The sequence below is a fragment of the Alligator mississippiensis genome, chromosome 1, assembly GCF_030867095.1.
Source record: "Alligator mississippiensis isolate rAllMis1 chromosome 1, rAllMis1, whole genome shotgun sequence".
Classification (NCBI taxonomy): Eukaryota; Metazoa; Chordata; order Crocodylia; family Alligatoridae; genus Alligator; species Alligator mississippiensis.
The window spans coordinates 292,996,522-293,013,315 of NC_081824.1; the positions used below are offsets into that span (position 1 = coordinate 292,996,522).

A 16,794-nucleotide genomic window follows, 5' to 3' on the forward strand; every position below is an offset into this window, starting at 1 on the left:
TGTCTGTCTGAAGTGGCTTAAACAGGAGATGTTGTGGGTTTCCTTTCTTTTCAAGAGCCAGAGCCTGAGCTCTATGAGCAACACCTCATCAGTTGTCACTCCATAGGACCAGTCACTCACTGGGTTTGTCTGCGGTGAAACCTGCCCGTGCTCCCAGCCTGCCACTGCTTGCGCTGGAAAGGGAGCTGGGGAATGAAGAGTTACCAGCCTGACTGCGGCCTTCTGGGAGCTGTAGTTTGCACGCCATGAGGCTGCTGGGAACTGTAGTGTGGTTTCGCTTGCCCTGCCTGCGTAATGGCTGCTTACTGGAAGGTATTGTATCGATCTGTTCCTTCGGAAATCTGTGGGGTTTTTGAAATCAGCAAATGACTCAGCAGCCTGGGGTCATCTGGGACTGGATGCTGGCCTCTGAACTGACAGTGCAAGCTCAAAAAGAAGTGTGTTTCGAGGAGAGAGAGTCACTGCTGCTCCTAGGGCAGAATGGGAAACAGGCTGAGCTCCACAATCTGTCACACAAGGAAACAAAGCACCAGTCCCCTCCCTCCCCCATCTGGCAACTGCTAAACAAAGTCGGCTGTCGTTTTAAAATTCAGTGGGAGCCCATTTGGTTGATTTTTTTTCACCCCTCTGCACTGCCAGCAAACCCAGACGGTGCTACCAAGTTCTGGTGCCTGAGACCCTAACCTGACATTGGCCAGAGCCTGCATAGTTTCACTTTTGCTTGGTTTCCCTGGAAGTTGAAGAAGGAAATAAATAGCAGAAATTAGGATTTTAAATGACCGTGTATTGGAGGAAAAAAAAAAGCAGTGTCCCAAACGGTGTGCGTAGAATTCAGAGGGGTGTCCCTACGTGATGAGGAAGGAGGGTGGCTAGGATACAGAGATCTGGGGTTGGGGAGGGAGGGAGGGTTTAAAGTAGGGAGTCCAAGGTGGCCATGGCAGGATAAAACAGCAGAGTAGGTGTGGGTAAGGTAGTCAGTGAGTAGAGGAAATACAAGCAGACTCCTGGAGTCTTAATATCACTGGGAAGATGTGGGAAGCTGGTGGGTGGTAAGAGGACAGGTAGGCCCACAAGACTACGTGATGTGTGCTGTTGCCTTTTGAAGAATGCTGGCTCTCAGTCTCAGCCTCTGTGTCTCTGTCTGACTCTTGGGATATGACAGGCTACTGGGTTTGTATCAGGCAAAAGCAATCTGGCATATGATTGTGAAGCGGTGCCCTGGGACACAGAGGTTAATAAGCTAAAGGGCTACAGGTTTTTGTTGTATGATTTTGACCCAGTTGCCAACTCTTTATATTGCCCTTTGCTCTTTGTTTAATTTCCAGAGCAGGAAATAAAGATCTGCCAGATGGACTTTTATTTCTGCAATTCCAGGTATGCAGATCTTGGTGGTGCTTTATGATGCGAGTAATCCGTTAACATTGACTTTAGGTTAGGGATTATGGGACACATCTGTCAGTTGCATTGCTGTGAACTGGAAGGCCTCCACTGACCTCCCAGTGGAGCGGCACAGCCTAGAGCAGGATGTGCACCTGTGTTTGAGCTGTGGATATATAGAGAGCTGGCTGTCCTGAAGTCTGTCCTCCTGTGTGATACGTGCTTTTGCCTTTTGGTTCACAGTTTCATTGTGTCTCTGTCTGACTCTTGGGATATGACAGGCTTCTGGGTTTGTATCTGGCCACAAGACCCACTGTAGGGTGTCTTGTGATGCATGGTGCAACAAGTGAGCCACAGCAGTGGGTACTTTACCTACTCAACTGATACAAAATATATCAATTGTCTCTTTAAATACATGAATCAGGGAAAGGAGGGGGAGAGGCAAGGACAAAATATGTTTCTGCCCAGATGTAAGGAGGATACACATTGTTCTAGTACAGGTTGTAGCCTGCCATCTTCTAGCTCCTAATACAGCCATATGGAAATGTATTTTGCATTTCTAGAAGCCTGCTGATAATCTTATATGAGCCTTAATGAACAAGTCTTAAAACCCCTTCTGCCTTATAGGTACAGTATGATCAATCCTGTATTTTACTGCTGAATAAGTAGAGGTATCAGCAGGCCAAGCTATTTTCCCCAACCAGGATGACTCAAAATGCTGGTATTTCTGTGCTGCCTTGTATCATGTGTATTTATGTAAATGTGTACACAGCAGGTGTAATGCTTTCTTACTCAGGGAGTGAGCAGATAATGATTTGGCTGTGAAGGTAGACAAGAAGGACAGTCTATTGGATCAGGCCTAGGACTTGAGACACTGACATTGAATTATTTGCGCTGCCACAGACTTCCTGTGGGGACTTGGGCAAATGTTTTAGCCTGTCTGTGCTTCAGTTTATGATATGTAAATGGGGTGGGCAGGACAGAGTCATCTTGCCTCAATGAAAAGTTGCGGGGATAAATTATGTTGAGATGCTGCTGCAGTGATGGAGGCCATATGAGCACCTACGATTTTAAGCCTGCTATGCACTTGTGCATTTTAAGCCTGCTATGCACTTGTGTCAACAAATACCCAAGGTGCACAGCAGTGGAGAGCGTGGCCCAGGTGGTGTTCAGGGTGGAACCTGCTCTCCCCTGCATGCCTTAAGGCAAGACCTTCACAAGTGAAGGTAATGGTGACTTTCCTTATGCTGGGCCCAGGTCTCCTTTTGTTATTGCTGTATTAGTCAAGGGAATTTACGTTTTGAGGGCAACGAATAATCTCTGGGCATAGATGTTTTTAAACTCCGAGCTTTTCCTTATCTGCCTTTGAAAAGGCAAACATGAAACTTTGGCTGTTTACTTGACTGCACACTTTAAAGATACCACAACCTTGAAAGCAGAGTAAGTGAACTTTATTTTTTTTCAGCCAATGAAGTCGTGCTAATAAATGCTTCTTTTGAAAAGAGCAAAAGTGAATCCTCCTTTTCTCTCTCTCTCTCTCTCTCAAACACATATACACATACTCCTTTTTTTTTTCTGCCTGTGGATGCAGCCAACATTCACAAAGTCTGGCTCAAGATAAAGAAAGAGGAGAACCCAAAGGGAGATCAGTGGAGCCACTAGAGAGAATTGGTGTGCGCACTGACATATAGTGATGGCTTCAAAGCTAGTTTGCAACAGGGAATGAAGGTGAGATTCCAAGTAGGAGAGATCCCTGGACATGTGAGTTTCCCTCTCCCCATACACATACTTGCCCTATATGTGACTTCAGTGCAGTTACATTTACATCATTTTGTAAGGAGAATGGACTTTAAACAGTGCAAAAACACCTTGCACTTTATGATATATCACTCAGGCTCCCTACCCAAAAATTCTTCCTGTACCCAGAAATAACTAGATCCCTGCTGCCTAATTGTCTTCAGAATTCAGGGAATTTTTAGAACCTCCAAATTTAGCCCCCTCTCTAGAATATTTAAAAAAAAAAGAAAACCCAAGCTATTGTACTTTAAGTAATTCATGATTATGATGAGGTTAATGTCTGACAAATGCCATCCTGGCCCTGCCGCCATTTTTAAGTGCGGGGATACTGAATGCGCGAGACGCTGTGGGTGCTTTAATTAGAGCGGCTGTCAGGCCACTCTAATTAAAGCACCCCTCTGCCCATCCCCAGAGCAAGTGTAAAGATGCCCTAGCATTTTAAGGTAGACCTCTCTTAATATTCTTTTTTGTGACATGGAGACTTCTTCATTCACAACTGCTACGATACTTTATTAAAGGTAGGAAATATGAAGGGGACACCAGAAATCCTAGCCTGCATACAATACGTGCATGTAGATTGTCAGAAAGGCAGGTCAGGACTGGTATAGCTGGATAACAGAACAGATGGGAAACCAGATATATACTAGAAGCCACTCTCTCCCTTTTTATCTCTGGATTGCTTGTGTCAATCATGTGTCCTGGTCAGTGGAGTGGTTCTGCTCTTCATCACACTGTATAAATTACAATCCTCAGAAATGGGGCCCAATGGAGAAGGCATTTCTTGACCAATCTGAATGGACGAGGGGCTTAGGTATAACAGGCATGCTTATTTTTCCCAACAGTCCAAGTTGTATCAGAGGCAGTCTGGTCTCTCCAGGGCATGACAGCTCAAGCCCCTTGCTACAGAAGGATCTTCTGTGGGAGTTTATCAGTGGTCCATTCCTGCAGCACAGCCAGTGTCCCAGCATCGGTGGTGGGAAGAGAGCAGGCCTTCCTTTTGGTAGGGAAAACTAGGACATTTCTGCAGCTGGGAGGAAGGCAGTTGGCAAGACACTTGGCTCCTTTGTCTTACAGTAAGATCTGAATGGCTGCTGTCAGGAGCTTGTTGTTGTTATTTGTATAGCACTGCAAGAGTACACAGCCCCCTCATAAAGTTCTGACGAAGCTATGGTCTTTTTCCTGAAGATCACACAGTGAGTCTATTGTTGCACAGGCAGACAGCTCAGGGATGGGCAGGGCTTGGGTGGAGAAAGCTGTTTAATGTGGAAGTTTCACAACCAGTGGGAAAGCAGAGGCAGAAACCAAAGTGCAGTATTTCATCTATATGCAGCTGCTTCATGGTCATGTGTGTCCTCTCGGGCATTTCTCAGCCTCAGAGCTGAGCGCTGAGAGTCAAACCAGGCACCTTGGGGAATCATGGCAATTAGTTCTGTTTTCTCCTGCTTTATAACCTTATTCTTATATGGCTTTTTTATTGTCAAAAGAGCCATAGCCACATTTTCATTTCCCCCCAGTTGATACTAAAGACAAGAGACATCCTAGTTTTGGGTATTCAAACTCTGAAAAGGACTGCTTGGATTGGGAACCACGACTGTGCTTTTGATGGGGCTGGTTTTCTCAGCTATAACTCAAGCGTGCAATGAGGCTGCTTAATCTGCACACGTGTGCAGACCTCATGCCTACAAAAGCAACCTGCATCATGTATAATTAGACAGAACAGCTGCAAGGATCCACTGTGCCGAGAAGAGACAGGGCCTCCCACTTGCAAGCATACAACACCTGTTCCAGGCCTGTCAACCTTCTGCTCTGTGCAGCACTGCTACTGGGTGCTGTTCCTGTCACTCGAGCAGCTATGAAATAACCCACTCGCTGCAAGAACCTTCCCGAATGTTTTGGGACTCCTGTAGCAGTAGGCTAATCAGCATGACGGGCTAATGAGCTTGTCAGATGTCTGGACTGTGGATGTGTCAAATGCAAGTGGATTGGCTAAACTGTACTTTTTTTTATATCCTCAGATGAATCCACCCCTATTGGTTTCTTACAGATCTGACAAGCATCTGTAGTGACCTGTGAATTCATCAGTGAAGCAAGATGGTGGCCTTTAACTGGAGGGTGAGGACATTTTTACTTGAAAAACTGTTGTTGTTAGAGAGGGGGGTGTTATGATATAATTGGATGTATTGTATGCCAGTGTGTGTGTTCAGGTTTGAGGAGATTTAACCACAGCTCCATGCCCCTGGAGCATGTACAGCTAATGTTGTTTTCTTTCATATACGTTCAGTGCTGTGCAAGCTTACTTTTTGGGAGTATTGGGAGTGAGGACTGCTGCTATGGGAATCAGAATAATCCAGGACGCAGGCTGTGTCTTGCTTCCGCAGTCACCCACTCCACGTGGTGCTTCTGTTCCCAGGCTCTGCATCTACTCTTTTGTCCATAGGCACCTTTTATCTCTGCACAGCAGATGCCCCACCCTGTTTGTCTGGTTACCTGGGCTATAAATGCTCTGGGTTGGGGACTGGCTTCCCATCTCAATCATATACCTCCATTCATCCTCTGTGTAACAGGTGACATCATGCATAAGTTTGACTCAGTAATTGATCCACATGCACATAGGTACAGCCCAGCACAAAGTATGTTAACAGTTGCAATGTAGGCAATCAAATTATATTTAGCAAAACAGCAGTTCTAACCACCAGGAACATTTATATCTTTATGGACGTTATATAGCTACAGTTTAAACAGTAGCAAAACTTAGGGAGGGCAGTGGGTAAGCAGTGGAGCAGTGACGATGTGTAGGGGGTGCACGTGCACCCCCTGAGAGCACTGGTGCACCCCCTCACAGCAGCGTTCCTGGACGGGGGGGCAGGTGAGAGCACTGGTGCCCCCCTGACAGTGCCAGCTGGGGAGTGCGCCAAGAGAAGCGGTCCCCACGCAGTTGATCCTGCTGATTTGGAAGTGCCAGTGGTACGCTGCTGCCAGTTGTGGATCGGCAGAATCGGTCAGCAGGGGACCCCTGCCACCTCCCCGGTTGCTGACTGCCTGCAAGTTCCCACCCCCCCAACCTGACTCAGGAGGCACCAGTCGCTCATGTGGTGGAGGGTGGGGACAGGGTGATGACCACAGTTACACCACGTTATACCTCTGGGTTTAAAGACAGTATGACTTCTTACAGTTTGGGAGAATAATAGAGGATGAAATTCTTGGTGGGCTTGGGCTGCAGTTGTAGATTGATAGTCTAATTTCAGAGGTAGTATGTGCCACGGAAACTGGTTGGTATTATGAGAATCTTAAACTTGAGCGCTTCCCAGTTCGTACCTTTCTAAATAGCTAACCTTAATGGAATAGTACTATAAGAGTATTTTTGGTATTTAATATTCAGATATTAGCAGTGCTGATTTTCGAGGGACTAGCATTTCCAGTAGGTCTTAACTGTCAAGTTACTTGGCACTGGGGAGCGGAAAGAAAGCACCAATTACATAGGCCTGTTAATGCTTGAAAATAGCAGGCAGGAAATTCTAGCATCCACAATACATTTCTCAAATTGAAATCTCTGTTATTGGTTGTCCAGTCCTCTGCCTTTGTGATTGTTTTAAAGTTCTTTGTTACACAACTCTGTAACATCATTTTTTAATTAGGCTGAAGCGGATGTCAGGTATTGCTGATCCCAACCTCAAAAGTGAATAATGAGCCTGGCTACAAAACAGTCCTGAAATTTAGAGCATGAGATTTTCATGTAAGAAGAGAATTTGGGTTTTTATTTGCATTCTGGTTTCTGAACCTTTCACTTTACTCTTTGAGAAAACTCACTCATACTCTGACTTAGGCAGCTGACTTTTCTTTAAAAATGAAGCCTGAGATTTCCACAGGGTCACATGACTCTAGGAGTTTGGACTTTGAATGAAACATCAGCTAGTGCAAGGCTCACTCATTATCTGTGCCTTGCGGAGGAGGATTTTCCACAAACATTTGTGCACGTGCAGAATATTTGCAGGATTCTGGACTTAATTTGGTTTCCTCTCAAAAATCGAATACTGACCCGTCGCAGAGATTTGATTAAATATCGTTCATTTTTTTACTGTCCCTAGTTATGTAAACTTTTCTTACCTAGGCCCTGTTTCCCTTTGAAGAACAACACATTTTCTGGGAACACAGTTAGTGTTAGTAATATCATGCTGAACCAAGCTGGGCTTTGCCTACACTTGCAGTTATGCTTAGGGCCAGTTCAGGTACACTCACTGCTGAAAATCATCTCACCTTTTCTAGTGTAAACCCACATCTTTAGGGAATTAAAGAGCCAATCCCATATGGTATCCATGTTTTACTGACTTTCAGTGGTAGGCGATGTTGACTAGAGCATTACTGTATTTACTAGAATCCAAGACCATTCAGAATTTAAGACAACCCCTTGAGAATTAGATTTTACACATAGGAAGTTTATAACTTTGTTATAATCTTCCATGTATGAAATCTAATTATTGGAGGATTGTCTTATATTTATCACCCCCACCATGGTAGGCAGGCAATGGAAGAATCAAACAGCCTGACCTCTACCCCTTGTCCCCCTTCATCTTGCCCTCGGTTGCCTGTCCCTCAATCCACTTGCTCCCTTCCGCCTGCACCCCCTTGCTTCTGAACCCACCGTGCGATGCTTGTACCCCATCATACCTGCTGCCCCACCACTTGCTCCCCTGCCAATACCTGCCTTCCACAGTGCCTATGCTCTTGTGGTGCCTGCCTCACTGTCCCTTGCTCCCCTGCTGCTGACCCCCATGCCTATGCTCCCCTGCCACCTGCTCTTCCCTGCTGTTTGTCCCCTCCTTGCAATCTTCCTTCCGCCCCTGCCACTCCTACTCTTAGAGCTGGCCCCGGTCCCAGCCCGAGGTACTAAGCACATACTGGCTCCAGCCCTGGCCTGGCCAGGGAGCAGCAGTTGTGGGGAGGCATAGGTGGCTAGTGGGTGGTGAGAGGCAGGGTGCAGACAGCAGGGGGGAGGCACCTGGGCAGACATAGCCAGGGGGAGGTGGCAGGGGCAGGTAGGGCATGTGCTGGGGGTGGGGCTGTGGCTGTGGGTCTAACCCTGAGTCTGAGTCTGAGTTGGGGTCACACTGCAGCTGCCTGTTCCCAACCAACCTTGTACTAGAATCCAAGATCCATCACATCCTGAAAGGGGAAAACCCAAGTCCTGAAAGGGGAAAAAATAATGTCTTGGATTCTAGTAAATATTGTAGTAATAAGCAACCACTAACTAATTCTATAATGTTTTGCTTGTTTTTCTGTTTTCCAAGATTCAAACATAAGTCAAAATGATTGGCCAGGCAGTTTTTTGTGGAGATAACATATGGTCTGTATCTTATTAACAAGCAGCTCATTGGGAATATTTTGCAATAAAGTTTTGAACTCTTTTGGCTGGAAACAGAGGTCATTGTAACCTGAGGAGGCAGTCCAACACAGAAACATAAGGTTGTTTGGCAGGCTCTTCTTTTATGGAAAACTGTATTTTAGTCACAGAAAAGCAATTAAAAATAATCAGAATGTATTGAAGGTATTTCCCGGCTCATCTTTATTACCAGTGTAGGGCAGCAATAATAGGCTTATCCCAGGTAAAATAAAACATAATATAGCCATTGTTTGGCATATTCCCAGAGTGTCTCCAATACTGCTCTCAGTCTTGGGTGTGTTTATTGGTATCCACCCAATGGTACTCCTCTAGCAGCTATATTACATATTTTTAGCATGTACAGAACAGAAACAAGTGGGCAAGGTATATTGTCCCATCAGCGTAGTCTGAGGTAATATGGGCATATCCATCATAGCTCCTTTCTGGAATGCCTGCAAGGAAATGAGATGAAAACTCTTCAGGGTTGGGTGATCTCTGCCCCTTGTCATAGAGAGGAAGGATGGAGTAATTTTTTCATTTTCTTTTTGGGATCACGATTTCTGCATGGTAGTCAGAAAGGCCTATTCCTTCTCATGAGAAAATTAAATATACATCTACCTGTGTTTCAGTGACTGACCTATCATATCCATGTTATCAAAAGCCTAACAACTCTTATTGCAGGCCTTTGAAAACATAGCTTTGAGTGACCCCAAAGTGCTATTTACCTTCCTTATAAAACTCCAGTATCTACAGGTTCCAGTCACCATCCAAGACACTTTATGAGAAGACGGTGTCTGTGATTTATCAAACACAGGCATACAATCCACAAGCTAAAACCACTGACTCAACCCTTGAGTTCATCAGTTTCACACGTGGATATCCGTCTGCAGTTCCTGATTTGCCTTCACACTACAATTACAGCAAATTAACATATATAAAGACCTTGGCCTGAAACCAACATTAGCCATTTCTTGGTGAGCTCACCTTTGATACTGTTGAGCAGCTACCTACTATCAGGCCCTGATAAGATGGTCATCAATACATATAAAATGCTCCAAGGATGAGTAGACACTAGTGTAACTCAAGGAATGGGCTACAAGGAAGGTACATGACATAGACTCTATCTAGAGTTATAATCTATAAATATTTCCAGCAAATAATTATATCTTCAGGATCACAGGGTAAATCCTAGCTCCATTGGAAACAATGCCATATCTTCTGTAGAGTACATTAACTTCGAGGAAAGCAGATACTCCTGAGTACTGCTCAGGATGGCAGACTTGCTCATGTCCAATGTCAGAATCTGAACTGAGCGCAAGAGTTAGGTTTCAGCTCTGAACACTCACAGTTATCACTCAGTGAGCACATCTACACGGTGCCCTATGGCACGCTACGTGGCTGTACGACGCGCTATGGTGACATAGTGATTACGTGAGTCTCCACATGATTGCTAGCTACATTGCCATAGTGGCATGCTCCCCACTTATCGTGTGCTGCTATGGCAGGGAACTGGGCAAATTGAAGCATGTGTTGCCTGTATGCTGCAGTACGGGCAGTTCCTGTGCTGTGCTTTAGTACTTCCAAAAGGCAGTAGTAACAATGGTGCAGCAACAACGTCACCATACAGTGACGTGTAGACATGCCCAGTGGTCACTTTTTGCAAGTATCCTAAAGTAGTAACTTAAAATGTGTTCTTTTCCTCCACAGCAGTCTTGCCATCATTTTCTATAAAGCATAGGGATATTGAAGGGAGGGATATTTTTTTGGGGGGGGAAGGGTATCTCTCATTGGATGAGAAGAAGATTACTTTAGGTTCAAAAGCTTATCTAAAATCCCTCCCAACCATGTAGTCACTCCATAACACATAATTCCCCCACAATATCCTTGCCTCTCACATGTTTCCTGGACCATTGTGGCTTCAAGATCTCTCCAGCACTACCACAAGGGATATGAACACAGTTAAAGCAAATTCACACAATCCTAGGGAAGTAATTTTGAATGCTGATCTACATAGTCTAAAATTTCCCATGGGAAAAAAGTATCAGTTGCATTATCATAGCCTTAAACAACAGCACTGTCAGGGCTGCTAGTATCTCATGGATCTGCTTTAAATGTCACAGTTGCTCAAGTGTTCTAGTAACTTTGTGTAAACATCCTGTATTATATTTCAGGCTTTGGAGAATTTCCCCCTGTTGATGTACATTTTAGCTGCTAAAACATTAATTCTTTGCTTGGCTTTTGCTGGTGTAAAAATATACCAGAGAAAAAAGATTGAAGAGAGAATGAAAAAAGAACGTGAGGAAAAGCTGAAAAAGGAAGCAGACAAGAAGGAAAGTTGAAACTTTACATGAGGTATAACATTACTTGATGTATTAATGTGGAGTTATGACATTATCTTTTTAAAGCCCATTATACTGTGGCTCAGATACAGTCTGATTCCAGTGTTATAGCTATCATCACCATTTATGTTGTAGCCGCAAACAGTTCTTGCAATACTTTAGCACAGGGTTATCTAGCTGCTGACCTGTAGGCTGCATGGGACCTGCAAGAGATTAAGTTGTAGCCCTCAGACTCCTGCTGGGCAGCAGCGGTGGTGTTGGAAGGGGTGGCTACAGAGAGCGGTTACAGCCACCCCATAATTTGCTGTAGTTCCCCCTCCCAGCACCGCCGCCCGACCCACCTGGCTCCTCCCCCTTGGTGGAAAGAGCCTGACGCAAGCCTGGCTTCAGCCTGCAGCAGCAGCCTGCCCTTGCCCCGCACACAGATGTGGGGGACATGTGCCCCCCATGCCTCCACCAGGGGTGCACGCAGTGGTGGGAACTGCCTTCCCCCACTACAACCCCTGGATGAGTTGCAGCTTCATGCCCTGCCCTGCCACACCCTGGCTGGGCAGAGCCTGCCCTGCCCCAGCCCCACTCCCTCCCTCACCACAGGGGCCATGATCTCCCCCCCTCCCCCCCTCATGCCCCTTCCTTGCCCCACACCCCTTTCCCCCACAGACTTACCAGCCGGACACTGCTCTCCAAGTTACCAGGCTGTACTCCTGGTTGTGTACATGCTGTGGCTGTGCACGTGCACAGAGCATTTATCGGCAATATTATTGCCCACATCAGCCAAAAAAAGCTGATTGCTGATAATGTCAATTTTCCTTCTATTGGTGCTGATACAATATGGACCAATGTATCGCTGTACCTCTACTGGATGGATGTTGTATCAGAGTTAACTGATTTAGGTTAAATCAATTTATTGAACTCCTGTCCCAGAATCGATTCAGCTTCAGGCTTTTTGACTGTCTGTACTTAGCCCAAGAGACAACCTAAGATTGAATTTAACTTAAATATACTATGTGTTGCCAAGTGTGTTAGCTGGAACAGCCAACTCATCTCTCAAACTGTCCTCCCAGACAGACGTGTTAAACAAGTTATGCTACACAGTGGCTTTTGCATTTGACTGGAATGAAGCAGAACCATTCCTGGGAAGTTTTAGGAGTTCCCAGTTGTTAAAGGTCTGGACTGAGTTCTTAGAGATGGTGCACATTCTACTTCCCACTAGTTTAGGAGGGAAGTGAGGATGCTTGGTACTTTGCACAGTCAAACCCAGTATTGAGAATTTTAGTCATACTGGTAAAAGTATCAGAGTCTGTTATCTTGAGTCTAAGGCTAAGTACAGACAGTCAAGAAGCCCAAGGCTGAATTGATTCAATCTTCACAGGTTAGTCTAAGGTGCGTAGATTGAACCGATAAGCAAGTGAACGAACATTCACTTTGGATTCTGGAAATGCAGCCGCATGCCTTCAGTGCCCAAGCCAGAAGCTAGAGGATGCCTCCCTGCTCAGCTGAAGCTCGGCCCAAGGCTAGCCCACCCACCCTGCGAGAGGGAGTTTGCAGGGGAGGTGCAAAGCATCCTGGGATGCTGGGGGACTATGAGTTAACTTGAATCTGGAGGGGATCTGGGACAGAAGTTCAGTTAAGTCTAGGGATTCCTGATTTTCTCTGATTAAAAAATTGCAAATTATTTGATAAAAAAACCCAAATCCACAATTAAAATGAAACACCACTATGTATATAGGTATAAGTTGAACACAATGTTTTATTTATATATTTACAATTTTAAAGCAGTTTGGAAGCCTATCAGTGCCTCAATCACTATAATAAAATAAATTCTAAATACCTATGCATTTTGGCATTTGATTTGGGGGTTTTTAACATGGAAAATCAGAGCTCCACCTGCCCCCTTCACTCACCAGGATGCATGTCCAGGCTCCTCTCTCCCAAGCCACACTGGCCCTACTGTTGTCCCTCACCCCACTCACAGACTCCAGGGCCTGCTGGTCTCCCTCACTCCCCACCTGTAGGCCCCCGGCCCTGCTGGTGCCCCTCATCCTCCACCCACAGTGCCCTACACCACCCAGTCCTACTGTAGGGGGCCCCCAGCTGCCAGGTCTATAGGGCCAGGGATCCAGGTGCATAGCCCCCTGCTTCCCTCAGCAGTGCCTAAGCCCTGGCTGCTGCCTGTGGGAGGCAGTGGGTGCTGCGGCCCGAGTAGGGAGCCCGGCTTCCCCTTCCCCCGTGGGCGGCACGGCAACAGCGTGCCACCCTGCTGAAATGCCCCCTGCCCTCCTGGCAGCAGTGAAGGGCACAAACTGTACTGCTGCCCCTGCTGCTGCTGGGTGCCTTGCCAGGGCGTGGGGCTTACAGTGGCAAGGAGCTTCCTTGCCTGGCCCCGCTTTGCCCTGTCAAGCTGGGTCCTGCCCACTGGGCCATGGAGGCCCCAGGGGGAGGGCTTCAGGGCAGGGAGCCTGAGCTCAACAGAGCCTGTCCTTGCCCTGCACACAGATCTGGAGGGCACGTTCCCCCTTTGTCCCCTGCCCTGGGAGTGTGGGCAGCCAGCTTCTCTATATGCCGATTCATACCACTTAAGTTCAAGGTGTGATTTTTAAACCACTTTAGTTAGTCTGGTTTATTACAGGTCTAAGTCCATTAAAAACAGCTTTAAGCTAATTAGAAACAAGCCACCCAAACTGAAAAGAGAGTGGCTCCATAGGGGTTTGCAATTGCTTGACTAAAGCAATCCAAGTTATAGATTAGGCCTAAAGACAACAAAGAATGTAAGTGCAAATATAGCTTTTGGGATACAGTCTACACTGTCTCTGCTCTTGAGTTTGCCCCCCCTCAAAAAACAAGTGCCTCCTACCCATTCACCCACCCATTCTTGCTCACCATGTTCCAAGTTTAGCACTGAGGTGTTAAGGACTTTCCAGGGGAGCCCCCACCTTGACACTCCCACGAAGAGTGGTGGTGGGCACTGTTGTACTGTCCTCACCACTGCCTTTCTGGGTTTGGGGGCTGGAGCAGACAGGCAACACCTTTTCTTCAGGAACAACCTTAAAAGAGGCCACAGACCAAGCACACACACACACATACCTACAGGGACTCATCTGGAAACATTGTGGATTTGATAGAAATACCAGCATGATAGCTGTCAAAGTGGAGCAGGAAGGGAAAATCCCTGAGATACAGTGAGGAGAAAACAGTATAAACTACTTTGGATTAACTCCTCTCCCTCCAACAGGATTTTTACTGCTTGTTGAGCACTAATAACCAGCATAAGCATGGCAACCCCTGCTGTGTAGTGCTGTACTCTGGGGGGAGAATGGTTGTTGACAGAGACAGAAAGATAAAGTGGAAAGTGTTTTGAATTCCTTGTATGTGTGGTACTTTCAGTTGATGTCTGTGAACGATTGGTTTATATACCAGGAAGACAGGGAAGAACATTCTGTTTCACTGACTTAATAAAGATTTACTAAGTTCTGGGGAAAAGATTTCTTTTTATTATTAAACATAAATACATCTTCTCATCAAGGGCTGGTGGACAGAGGTGGCATACAGATGGAAGGGCTCTCCATGCAAACCATAGGGACACAGCACTAGTGAGGTGTGGGAAGTCTGGCTGTTGTGGTGGGTTGAGTTTACAAAAGCACGTCGTTTTCCACCTATAGGGTACATCTATAGGGCATGTTGCAGTTCTGTATAGACATCCCAGACTAGCTGTACAACAGCTGGCTGAAGTATCTCAACCTGATACTGCCTTGTGTCATGTAGACATACCCCGGTTAGCTCATGTTTAGACTGATCAGTACCACTTGGCTGCTTCCAAAACCCGTGGAGCTGTTGCCACAACCAAGTACAGACATTACACTGTTACTGGTTTAAGTAATTGGAAGCCAGTCTATACCTATAATAGAACAGAAGTTCGGCACGCATAGTTTGGTTTTAAAATGGTGGAACCCGGTCTAAGATCCTTCCCCACCCCCAGGGCAAACGTGTGTTTGGTTCACTACTGATCTAAACTATGCCGTTTACAGAAAACAGCATAACTTAGATCAACTCCAACTTGGGCTTTTTTAATGTCTGTACATAGAAGGAGATATCTTGGTGCAAAGGACAGATCTATTAGGGTTAAAGGCTTTGCATTGTCTGGCATCTTGGCTTGTCGGATTTGGAATGGGAACTACATCTTCCAGTCAGTGCTACTAGATAGGAGCAAACTTACTGGTGCTCAGCAAGTAGTAAAAATACTATTGGAGGGAACAGAGTTAAGCCAAAACAGCGGCATTCTCCACCTGTTCTTTGGTTCCAGAGCCTTGTTGCAGTGTTGCTTTCTGAAGGAACCATGCTATTGTGATAGATTAGGGAAGCCAAGGGACTACTGAGGGGGGAAAAAAGTACCATTATCTATGCTATGGTGCCATCAAGCTCTCCCCAGAAATACTGGGACACCTATAGGGTTGGAGAGCTAATGTCTTCACAAGGGGGCTTTGGGGGAGAAATGAACACTTCAACTCCCAAGATTGTTCTGTGTTATCCCCAAGGTATCAAAGCTGCAGAGCATTGTGTCTTGCTTCAGCCCTGATTTTTTCCACATGGAAAGGTAGATTTGGCTCATGCAACATACCATGTAACCTTTTGCTTTTCTCACTAGCTTGCCCATTGGTAATTATTTTTCTCTTCTCTCTCTCTTCAGACTTCTTGACACTTGGCAGCTTGCTTGGACTGTGCCTGGGAGAACTGAATGATGTGTGCGAAGGAATAAAACACTCCACAAAGTAATTCTTTCTTGAGCTGGATATTGATTTTTTATACACACAAAAGGCATATTTAGGGCTTTATTTATGCAATAAAGATTCCTTTGTCAAAGTGGCCTTGGTCTCTGTTTACTAGAAATATTCCACTTAAGATAGCTGCTGTGAGAGAGGCTGTTTTTAAGAGTCAGCTGACAAGTGCAGGAAGGCTGTCCCTTTTAAAGAAGAAAACACTTGAAATCCATCACAGGTGCATAGCAGCTGGATGGGGCATGTAGAGGACAGACAATAGCAAGATCCAGAATCTTCTTGCTACTTCCATAAAGGGACCAGCTACAAGGGAGGACATGGGAGTAAATCAGAGACTCCCCCAAGGCTAAGTCCTATTTTGTTTTTATGCACCTACAAAAGAAGAACCTGAGTGCTACTTACCTAGCCATCTAAGTTCCATTTTGGGCAGGTACGCAGATTTTAGATCCTATCTCCACTCTTGTAGCTATACTTGCTTTTTTACATGCTCAAAAGGCCCCGCTATAGCCACATAGCAGAATAAGATTTCCTAAGAACATGTGTTTTTGAATGTGTGATTGGAGAAAAACCTGACTGGTAACTGGAAGAAGAAGAAGGCACTCTCACTCTTGGTCCAGTAGCAGAGTGATTGAAGAACTTCTGTAGACAGCATAGGCCCAGTTTTCAGGCCCACTGCCCTTACTCGAAGGGGAAAGCGTACAGGCCTGCATCTACTTTCCAGCAATGAGGAAGACACCATCCTATAAAATACTGTCTAGCATTTTATCCAATTAATATTAAATGCAAGGTGCAGAAAAAGCGTTGGGGGTAGGGGGCAGAACTCAAAGCAACTTCCCTTTCACTAATCCATGATCATGCTGATGGCTTCCTCATGGTCCAGTTCAAGAGGAGGCTGAAGAATGCTCCTGGCAATGCCTAGCCCATGGCCTGGTGGTTAGAGTGCTTTCCTAGGAAGCTGGTTCAAACTCTCTCTACATTAGGGGAGCTTACCTGAGTCTCCCACTTTGTGGGCAAGTGCCCTAACTAATAGGCTAAAAGGTAGAAAAGCCCCTTCTCTCCACCCCCTCCCCATACATCATGGGTTTTCTTTCAGGAGTTGCACACTGGTAAAAATAGAACCTAAAATCTCTGC

The 16,794-nt window shown here is 45.8% G+C and overlaps 1 protein-coding gene across 4 annotated transcripts; it reads left to right on the top strand.

Annotated features, from left to right (window-relative positions):
- Positions 1-209: 209 nt before the first annotated feature.
- SMIM11 (small integral membrane protein 11) lies at positions 210-15,747 on the top strand. 4 transcript variants are annotated; one of them, XM_014599031.3, is made up of 4 exons: positions 210-312; positions 5,190-5,286; positions 10,723-10,903; positions 15,575-15,747. In XM_014599031.3, exons 2-3 carry the CDS (start codon positions 5,266-5,268, stop codon positions 10,888-10,890), a joined length of 189 nt encoding a protein of 62 aa, XP_014454517.1. In that variant the 5' UTR covers positions 210-312; positions 5,190-5,265; the 3' UTR covers positions 10,891-10,903; positions 15,575-15,747. The 4 variants fall into 4 exon arrangements, with proteins under 4 accessions (XP_014454517.1, XP_019332096.1, XP_006260774.1 ...); XM_019476551.2 differs by having other exon boundaries at positions 280-312; positions 5,219-5,286; XM_006260712.4 differs by lacking the exon at positions 210-312 and adding an exon at positions 1,326-1,374.
- Positions 15,748-16,794: the final 1,047 nt, after the last annotated feature.

Bases quoted from the DNA above. Each gene is read 5' to 3' on its own strand.
- SMIM11 (XM_014599031.3), top strand. From the start codon at position 5,266: ATGGTGGCCTTTAACTGGAGG. The intron at 5,287-10,722 runs GTGAGGACATTT...ATTATATTTCAG, and splicing joins TGGTGGCCTTTAACTGGAGG to GCTTTGGAGAATTTCCCCCT.